At 32.0% G+C, this 11,478-nt stretch overlaps 1 protein-coding gene across 1 annotated transcript; it reads right to left on the bottom strand.

Annotated features, from left to right (window-relative positions):
- Window positions 1-9,212: 9,212 nt before the first annotated feature.
- LOC127106549 (auxin-induced protein 10A5) lies at window positions 9,213-9,803 on the bottom strand. The gene has a single exon (XM_051043832.1). It carries the CDS (start codon window positions 9,705-9,707, stop codon window positions 9,438-9,440), a length of 270 nt encoding a protein of 89 aa, XP_050899789.1. The 5' UTR covers window positions 9,708-9,803; the 3' UTR covers window positions 9,213-9,437.
- Window positions 9,804-11,478: the final 1,675 nt, after the last annotated feature.

Below are 11,478 nucleotides of genomic sequence, written 5' to 3'. Positions count from 1 at the left end.
TTGAAATCCATCTCAGCTTCATTGAAAACTACATCTCGACTGGTGATACACCTCCCGTGACCTGGCTCTAGGCACCGTAGCCTATAAGCTTTGACTCCTTCAAGGTATCCCATGAATACGCATCTCAGAGTTCTAGGTTCGACCTTGTCCAATATAATATGAGCATAGGCTATACATCCAAATACTCTAAGCTTGTCGAGATCTGGTGGATGTCCCGACCAAGTTTCTTTAGGTGTCTTCATATCTAACACAGTCGAAAGACATTTGTTTATCAGATATCTAGCTGTCAAAACAGCCTCTGCCTAAAACACCTTTTTTAACCCATCACTAGTCAACATGCATCTTTCTCTTTCTAAAATGGTCCATTTAAACCTTTCAACCAAACCATTTTGTTGGGGAGTACCTACAGTAGTTATGTGCCTTACTATACTAGAGGTTGCACAAAAACTGTGGAACACCTCATTGCAAAATTCAATGCCATTGTCGGTTCTCAACCTCTTGAGCTTCCTGCTAGTCTGATTTTTGACCAGAGTCTTCCAACTTTTGAAGTTCTCAAAAGTTTCATCCTTAGTCTTCTGGATGAATACCCATAACTTTCTAATACAATCATCAACTATGGATAGAAAATACCCTGCTCTTGAATGTGATGGACACCTCGCAGGCCCCTAAAGATCAGCATGGAAGTAATAAAGGGATCCATATGTTCTTTGTTTGCCTTTATTGAACTTCACTCTGCAAGATTTTCCAAGTACACATGGTTCATAAAACTTCAACTTTTCGACTTTGCCTTCACCAAGTAAATTTTGTTTCCCCAATTCGACCAGACCCCTTTCAATGACATGGCCTATCTGCAGAACCACTGACAACTTCAACCTCAAGGGTATACAAGCCTTGTTTCTTCACGCCTCTTAAGACTTCCTTCGACCCCTTCATGACTTTTAGAATACTTTTCCCTCCTTGGAAAACATATCCTTTCTTATCAAATTCACCAAGATAAATCAAATTTATCTTCAAATTAGGTACATACCTGACTTCAGTCAACAACCTTATTGACTCATCATGGAGTTTGAATCTCACAGATCCAACACCTGCAATCTTGCAATCTTTATTGTTTCCAAGCAATACGAATCCACCATCTTGATCACATAGTTCCTCGAACAAGTCTTTTTTTCGATTCATGTGCCAAGTGCAACCTAAATCCATAATCCACTCTTTACTTGAGTCGCCGCTTGAAACCACAAGAACATCAAATGAGTCGAAATCATCTTGAACAATGGCTACATTGCCATTATCCTTACCTCCAAGATCTTTCAGGCGTTCAAGGCACATTTTTCTTGTATGAACCCTATTCTTACAGTGATAACATCGAATACTAGATGCATCACCACTATAAGACTTCTTATGACTTTTACCCTTCTTCTTGTCGAACTTGCCATCTCTCTTTGTGATTTTTTCCTTAACCGACAAACCTTCACCAGTCGAAGATGGCCTACGCTCCTTTCGTTTGTTCAAATCCTTAAAGTACAAGATTGATTGAGCTTCTTTAAAGTTCAAAGACTCTCTTCCATACAAGAGAGTTTCTTTGAAGTGCGCATGTGTTATGGGAAAAACACACAACAGTAACAACGTTTGATCTTCATCCTCGATTTTCACATCGATATTTTCAAGATTAAGAATCATCTTGTTAAACATATCCAACTGCTTATCCAATACTTTGTCTTCACTCATATTGAATAAATACAAAGCTTGATTCAGGTAGAGGCGATTGACCAATGATTTGGTCATGTAAAAATTTCGAGTTTCTCCCAAATATCCGACGCCATCGTCTCCTTCGAAATCTGTCGAAGAACCTTATCACCAAGGCTCAATAAGATGGCGTAGTGGGATTTCTCTACTATAGTCAATTTTTCTTTATCCTTTAATGCATCGGCCATGGCTGAGGCTCCCTTCAACGCTTCTAAACAACCCTGCTGAACTAGTAGGGCTTTCATCTTCAAGCGCCACGTACCAAAATAATTCACTCCGGTGAACTTTTCAATCTCATACTTTGTGGACGACATCTTCTCCATGCTCACCGCACCAATTATTTTGTGAAAATGATGCCGAAGTTACAAAGTAAAATTGGTTTCTTGATCAGTAAGAAACCCACAAGGGTAGAAAAAAGAAAATAATAAGAACACAATGAAATCTTTTATAAACTGTTATTCTTTACTTTATCTTTGAAACAAGATTATAAGTGTTATAGAGTAGAAAATAACCTCTCTCACCCTAATTAGGATTTGCATTGTACAATGATGAGAGACTAATATGCTACTTATAAGAAAACGAATATACTAAGCTAATGGGATTTTGCACCAAACCCATTGCACAAGTTAGCTTAGAGAGTAAACTTACTTAAACAATTAGGCATAACAAACATGCCCAATTTGACATGCTAACAGTCCTAGCATACTTCGACTACAACATGTGAACAAACTTCGACGACATGCTAAGGTCCAGCCGAATTGTCAAACCAAGAAGATACCCTTCAACCATACTAGAGTTCAATTCAATATCTCACAATTTAGTGATCCATAATCTATCACATAATTTCAACCATTCACAACTTAATCCACCCTTATGTACTACCACCAATATAACCAAACACACCATCTCAATCACAACACATCCAATAATTTGTTAATACGGATCTCGTCCATATTCGTCACATCATACACTTCTTTCCCACCTACTACTAACCTCTGATAAAATCATTAAAACTATTTTATCCCTAAAAGAAAGTTACAACTCTCTGTTTCAGGTACCTAACATTTCAAACCCTGTCCTAAAATAATTTACGAGTTAAAAGTTATTATCAAAACCATACACGAAGGCATTACTAAAAAGTTATTATTTTTTGAAACTTCCAGCATGATTTTCATCTTCTCCAGCCCCAAAAACGTCTATGAAATCATCACCAAAATTATTTTATGGTTTTAAGTTCAGTCATAAACATACCTATATGAATCCCTACTTATATTAATATAATCATGGACCTATATACTATATCAATCACTAAAACCTTCAAACATCATCAATGGTGGACATACATGGATACAAGACCGGTCCTTTGAATTTGAGTGTCTTGGGCGAATCAAAAGAGTGGTGCCCATATAATTTTTAAAAATAATAAATACAAAATAATAAAAGAAATAATTGGATAAAAAAACACATTTTTATTTGACATTATGCAAAAAGAATACAAGTACGGATCTTTGAATCAATATTACATCAAAACATAAACCACTAGAAAGAGACTTGTTCTTCCTCTTCTTCTTCTTCTTCTTCTTCTTCTTCTTCTTCTTCTTCTTCTTCTTCTTCTTCTTCTTTTTGATCCGATCTTTTTTCCTATGAAAAAATTGACCAAACCTTTAAATTATTTAAATATCATCCTCTTAGCATCTTTTGTTGCAAAATCATTAATAATTCGTTCATAATCAAGGTTCTTCAAAAAATTATTTTCAATTGAAATCAATGCAAGACTATTTAATCTATCTTGTGACATAGTAGATCCCAAATAAGATTTTAATAATTTTAATTTAAAAAAACTTCTTTCAGCAGATGCAACACTTATAGGAATAGTCAATATTAATCTATAAGCTATGCAAGCATTAGGAAAAAAAAATTAAAAGTCTTTAAAGAACTCAATATCATATAGCTTGATTTTGATTCAACTGTTAAAACTTCTCTAATTACTTTCAATTCTTCAAACAAATTTTCACCATCAAGATCAAGAGATTCGTTATGTTTTAAACAAGTTTCAACATGTTTACAATATGTTTTCAAGTTCCTATCAGATAATGATCTAAGCCTTTCAATACTAAATAAGAATCCAAAAATATTTTCATATGTGCTATACTGCTCAAATATTCTATCAAATGATCCAATTGTTTGATCTATAATATATAAGAAATAGTGATTTCGAAAAGTCTCTCCAGCTGACTCAAAATTCAGTTGTGTGGGTTGAGATGAATTTTTATCATAGTGTTGTTTTCTACGAATTTGATGTTTTTGAATAAACATACACTCAATCTCCATTTCATTCCCAATCTTTTCAGCACTAGCCTTAACATTTACAAATCCAGATTCTCTATATTTTTTAAATACTTGATCAAACCTTTTACTAGTTTTATAGCCACATCAATACGCATGTCTTTTTTTTGTTGCAAACTTTTGCTAATTTCATTAACAACAGTTAATAATTCAAACCAAATATCATAGCTACTAAAAATTCAAAGTTTCCAATCCATGAGTTGCTAAAGATTCGACTTCACTCTTAATTTTGGGATCATTATCTTGTTTAGCTAGTAGAAGTAGTGCTTCTCTTATATCTGAAGTTTGACATTTAATTGCATATATACTATTCACATGACTTTCCCAACGTGTTTGTGACAATGATTTAATAGTTAAATCTTTCACACTGTCTCTAATAATTTCCAACATTTTGTCGAATGAGAAAATACAGTATAAATGTGTTGTAATACTCCAAAAAAATCTTTAGCTTTAGTACAAGAATTTGCAATATCACAAAGTGTCAAGTTAAGGCTATGACAACCACATGGTATGTATAATGCTCTAGGGTTAACATCCACTTCCTCCGTTTTTTATTATAAGTCGTTTTGGAAAAATATTTTGTACCACAATATAAGTCGTTTTATAATATCAATGAATCATTAATGTTATTTTTCCTATTATACCCTTAAATATTTCTTATTCTCTCTCCTTTCAACTACGTCAATTTATCTTTCCAATATAAGTAATAAATGAAAATTTTGTAAAACCCTTCATAATTTCTCTTTTTCATACCACAATTATTATATTTCTTAATACGTGTGAAAAGTAAAAAACGACTTATAATAAAAAAATGAAGGGAGTAATACTTTTCTTTGTACACCTTGATGTTTACCTTTCATGTTTGATCTATTATCACATCCTTATCCTCTCACATTATCAATACCTAGACCAAGAGTTTCTAATACATTTTGTAATTCCTCAAACAATCCTTAACCTGTTGTGTCATAGACTTTCAAAAATTCTACAAAAAACTCTTCAATTTTTATTTGACTTATAGAAACATCCACACAACATATAATGAGAGTCATTTGTTCTTGATGACTTACATTAGGAGTACAATCAAGAATCACCGAAAAATGTTTTGCTTCTTTGGTTTTTTCGACTATTGCACTTTTGACTTCATTACCTAACATATTAATCAATTCATTTTGAATCTTATGACTAAGATAATGATAATGAATTTCATTATTCTTAATACGTTCAAAATGTTTTTGCATGACAGGATCCCATTTAACAATCATTTCAACAAAAGAAAGAAAATTTCCATTATTTTCCACATTAATTCTCTCATTTTTTTTCCACGAAATGCTAAATTTTGCTCAGCTAGATATCTAGTAAAAGAAACTATCCTAAGTAATACATCCTTCCAATATTTTTTTTTCATTTCTTATAAACTCTTGAAGATGTTTATCAATTGTTATATTTTTCTTAATCTTAATTTGCAAGTCAATCCATTTATTCATGAAATACATGTGTGCACCGCTTGATTCATGTTCTTTAAGCCTTTCATAAATATGTTTCCAATCATTAAAACCTTCATTTGCTAAGTGATTTATTCTACAACTTGTACCAAATAGCTTATAGCAAAAGCAAAAACTCTATCCAATTCTTTTGAATAAACAAGCCAATTCCCATCTTGCTCTTCTCAATTAGAACAATAACGGATATAACATGATGATGAGAAATGCCTACCAGAAGTTTCTTTAGGATCATTCACAATTGACACATCTCTTTTAGGACCACTTCTTAGTAATTCTTCTTTTAAGTCATTGATAAAGTTATTCCATGTTCTTGGGTCATAAATGACCAATATAATAGACTCGTTAGGTTGTTCATCAACAAAAATAGGGATATGTTCATTTTCATTATTATAACCTTCATCATCAAAAATTGCAGCTTCATTATTTTCAACCAAAATATTTTGCTCTTCAACAATCCTATTTAGTTGTTCATTCTCTAAACGCTCAGCTTCAAGGTTCAAATTATCGAGATTTGCATCATTTGAAATAGAAATTGTAGGGTATTTTCTAAATAATTTATGACTAACACCCTTTTGAGATTTATTATCAATCTCAATTAGTTTTTTTTTCTTTTTAGATGACCAGACAATTATTTTCTAGACAATATTTCAAGCAATCAAAGAGATGAAACAATAGTATCTGATGTTGATTTTTAACCTTCAACTTAAATTCTGATCAATTTATTTCAAAAATCTTTGAGCACCAAATCAAACTTGATCCTAAAATGTGAAAATCAATATGAAAATTAGCATCTTATAAAAGAATATTTTGATTTTTGACTAATAAGTAATATATATATATATATATATATATATATATATATATATATATATATATATATATATATATATATATAAAACTTTTTGATTAATTGATTTGACACTTACGGTAGTCACTTTTGCCTTTCCAATTTTCTTGTTGAATTGACGGTCGACACTTATGCTTTTCCAAAGAGATTGAGAGATTATAATTAGATTGAGATTTGAGATTTAGAAAGAACACAGATCATAAATTAGGGTAAAGTTATGTGACTTTTGAGTCTTAAGAAAGAGTTAGAAATCTGGCTTTTCAATAATTTATATTTCCTATATCATTATTTTAATTTTAGTGCCCCAATTAGACTCTTTAATTGCTAAAATTATGGATATATTAATTGATTTTACAATATAGTGAGAGAAGTTAAAAAACTGTTTATATATATATATATATATATATATATATATATATATATATATATATATATATATATATATATATATATATATATATATATATATATATATAGAGAGAGAGAGAGAGAGAGAGAGAGAGAGAGAGAGAGAGAGAGAGAGAGAGAGAGAGAGAGAGAGAGAGAGAGAGAGAGAGAGAGAGAGAGAGAGAGAGAGAGAGAGAGAGAGAGAGAGAGAGAAGAGAGAGAGAGAGAGAGAGAGAGAGAGAGAAGAGAGAGAGAGAGAGAGAGAGAGAGAGAGAGAGAGAGAGAGAGAGAGAGAGAGAGAGAGAGAGAGAGAGAGAGAGAGAGAGAGAGAGAGAGAGAGAGAGAGAGAAGAGAGAGAGAGAGAGAGAGAGAGAGATGAAAGTGTCTAAACATGATTTGAATGAAATGAGATGAGAAATCACACATCTATTTATAAGTCTGAGGTTTGCTCAAAAAGGATATTTCAATAAAAGCATTTAATAACAATCTAATTGATTAACACCTATTCCTAATTGATTAGAAGATGAAAATAATCGTTTGTAAGTTATCAAAAAGTAAGTTTAAATATCTAATGAAGGCGCCTTCAAAATAGTTTGAGCCTTAGTTTTTCATATTTCTAATTGATTGAACAAATGTTCTATTCGATTAGAGAAGTCAAAAATTCGCCTATAACTATTTGGATTGCTCCCAGTTCATCTGTCACAACTTCTAGATGTTTTTCAAAATATTTTCTTTTGGTAAAACATTTTTCAAAATAGTTTAGTGGATGTGTGCTTTAGCCATATGCTTTTACGATAAAGTCCTTTTGCCTTACAATCGTCCACTCATTACTAGAATAAGAGATCACCATTACTAGGTTAGGAGATTACCACATTGCTTCAAGACTTTGTCAAATATTGCTCTTTATGTTGACATATGCTTGAGTGCTTGAGACAAGGCTTTAGTTGCAATCTTTGTTTGCCATTATCGGATAGTCAAGTTTATTAAATCCAAAAGATAGATTTGCATCTTTATCCGTTAAATCATTCATGTTTGACTTATCATTAATTGTCATCATCAAAAATTGATGTCCTTGTTAAAAACATATCACCTGTAAAATAAAGTTTCACATATCTCACCTCTTGGAGGACGAGTTGTTGTCCATGTGTGTGATAGATTATTGTTTTTTGATCGTCATGAATCGTCGAATTTGTCTAATAAATTTGCTACATGATCAATCTTGTGCGCCTGATTGGCGTACCAAGTCCATCTGCGGATCATCTCAGTTATAAAATATTTCATTAGACAAATATACCTTCATCTGAAAGTGAGATTATGCTTTTCCATGTATACAAATTCATGATATAAAGCACTATTTTGACAAATTGGATATGAATAAGCTACCATTAATACTATGATGCTCATGATCTATTTCTTTTGTTTAACTAAACATGACAAATGTTTATTAGGTGTGGTTTGTGAATATATAAATAGTACTTGTATTATATTATATGCTTTCGTAGGCAAGTATATGTTTTATCATTATTTTTATGTTTATACACATACAAGTACTACACTTTTGTAGCATTAATGAATTAATTCGTTCAAGAACAATAACTAATTATAAACAAAATATAAGGATCCAGTAAGTAACTTAATGCCTGAGTCAGTTTTACCAAGCCCCAAGTTACTGCTGTACTATACATTTATTAGGTATTTCGATATAGTATTATTTATTCATTTGAGTATCAATGTGATTTAAGTATTGATAAGGATTAAGTTGTTTACACAATCTATAAGATTCTTAGATAGTTATAAAGCATCAAAGATTACATGCTCACATACAGAAGATCCGATCATCTTGAAGTGATTAACTATTTGGAGTTAAACTTTGTGAGATGCGTGGACTTACGAAAATCCAAATTTAAGTATGTTTTTTTCTGACTGGAGGAACAATATAATTGAAGATTGGAAAATACTCTATAGTTGCTGCTTTTACTACAGAGAAAGAATTTGTGGCATGTTTTGGGGCTACAACTCAATCAGTGTAGTTGCAAAATTTTATCTTGGACTTGGTATTGTCAACCGTATAGCTAGGTCTCTAAGGATTTATTGTGATAATTATGTAGTTGTTTTTTTCCCTAAGAGTGACAAGTATTCTAAAGGCGCTAAACTCATGAAATTGAAATACTTATATGTGAAAGAAGAATTACATAAACAAAAGTGTCATTTGAATAAATTGGAACAAGTTTAATGATAGCGGATCCGTTAACTAAAGGTTTACCGCCCAATACATTTCTTGGCCACGTAGAAAGGATGAACATTATATAAAAGTCTCTGTAATATTAATTAAAACATATACAACATAATATGGATAACAAAATTTAGCAGAAACAAAATTCAGCTAACGGAATAATGATAGTTCTGTATATATTATAATTTGTTGAGATATGGAACAAATCTAAAAATGATTTAAGAATCTTTTGTGATAACATTCTCATTGAGGGAACATTTTCTGTTTCCGTAGGAATGATTGATACATGGAACAAACTAAATGAAAAAATGGCTTGTGTTCAAATTAGCCTAAACTAATCTATCTAAATCTCCATTTGCATGATTTACCGCTCAACTTAATTCAAGCGAGAAGTGAGGTTTAGGAATTCATCTTCACCGCATGGAATTGTGAGCCCACCCATTGGATGATCATATCCAAATTCTTGTTCTGCTTTGTTAAGTAATTCTTGAAATAAAGGTTGGTTCAAGTAGGATACTGGAATCACAAACCGACTCATTTTATCTCCAACATAGACGGCGAGATAGCCTTTAGGGACTTCAGATCCCTTGGTAGATCCTTGGGTTCTGGAAAATGACGTTCTTCTCATAATACTGCGGAAACCCATTGTTTGTTTTTATGTTAAAGGAATGGATGAGAAATAGATATTGAGTTGTGATGTTTTAGGATGCAAAAGACTTGTGTTGCTTGTGAAACCAAGGAGTAGTGTGTATATATAGTTGAAATAGGGCCTAGTGAGGGAGAAGGGATCACATGATATTGTCTAACAGAGGTCATTTTCAGGCAATGCAATGGTGAAAAGAAACCTGATGTCTGTTGTTGCATTTTGTTATAACTATTTCAATGCTAGACATGGTTTAGACATATCACATCACATGCTTCTTCAAATTCACAATCCAGCTAATATACATTTACCAACTAATGTATCAGAATTATGTGCAACACCTAAGTTTTGTGTTAATATTGAATAAAAGATTATTATGAACCACATTTTATATTTCTGTAAGACAAACTCCATGAAATTTGCATACCAGAACAGAACTGTGGGGTCCCTGCCTTGCTAAACAAGTATCAAGGTCAATTAAACATTGGAAAGACCTCTAAGACAAAACCATGTGATCTTATCCTCCTAATCTTATACTATAGTCTTCACCAATCATTCATGTAGTCAATAGTTTCTTAATATTCATTTCTCTCTATATAATATTAATAGGCATATTACGAAATTGTAAAGATGTGAAAAGATGACCATTATATTGACAGAGTTAGAATCATCCATCATCTCTGTTTTTTTTTAATTGCTCTTAAGAACTTAGGAAATATATTATATGAGTAAAGTTGCTTCCTATTAAAGAAACGGACTTTGTATCTTGAAATTTTTAAAAGCAAGAGCGGAGCACATTTATTTTCCCTAGGACAAAAGGTGAAAGTTAAATTCGTTTTCACTTAAACTTTTAGAGGAAGTGATGATGAAGTATGCCTATAGGGAGGCAAATGTTTGTGCGGATAGACTAGTTAAAGTCGGTATTGAGTGTGAGCATGATAAGGAATTCTGGGAGGAAGTTCCAGATTTTCCCTTGGATAGTTGTTTGTTTCTTTTGGGCTTAGGTCCTTTCTGTAATAAAAAATAATCTAGTCAAGAGTTGAGAAGATGATTGCATATGAAATCCTTGAAGAGTTTGGCCTTCAATGATTTCAATGCTCTCAAAGCTGTCTTCCTGGGACTCCTTGTTATCACTTTAGTGTAAAAAAATGTAAAACCCTTATTTATGTACTAGCAAAAACAGCACGTCATAACACGTTCGAAAAAGCCCATAAGTTGGCCAATCGCGACCGCGCTATAACCCATCACGACTGCAATGCACCTTCATCGAGCCCATGATGTAAATCATCGCGACTGCGATAAAAGTAGAAGGAATCTTGTTCTTTTGTGCCTATTTTCACTAAGTCCTCGATGTCACACCCAAAATTTCCCCCACTTAATTCATCTGCTTTTGTATTCATTCATTAATATTTCATTTGCATCATCGTAAACTGACCACTTCGTTTGGTCATTGGATAGTCCTTAGTGTGTGAAGTCAACAACTTAAATTTTGTCTGATTATTTGGATGGTCAACTCATGCATTCCATGTCAAAACAAGTGAGATCTCATTAGCATTTCATTCACATGTTTCATCTCTTATATTTCACTTTTTTTTAAAGTCCATTTAGGTTTATTTTGTTATGGATCATGAGTTTAAATTCATTACTTTAATGACATACATCTATAATCCATATATGCATTCATTTTATTTTATTTTTTAAAAAAGGTAATATAATAAAAAACAAAATAATAAATAATAAAATAAAAGAATAATAAGTCCAAGTTTCAAAGATT

This window comes from Lathyrus oleraceus, chromosome 7, assembly GCF_024323335.1.
Source record: "Lathyrus oleraceus cultivar Zhongwan6 chromosome 7, CAAS_Psat_ZW6_1.0, whole genome shotgun sequence".
NCBI classification, from domain to species: Eukaryota; Viridiplantae; Streptophyta; class Magnoliopsida; order Fabales; family Fabaceae; genus Lathyrus; species Lathyrus oleraceus.
This window is presented reverse-complemented; position numbering and strand designations above follow the sequence as displayed.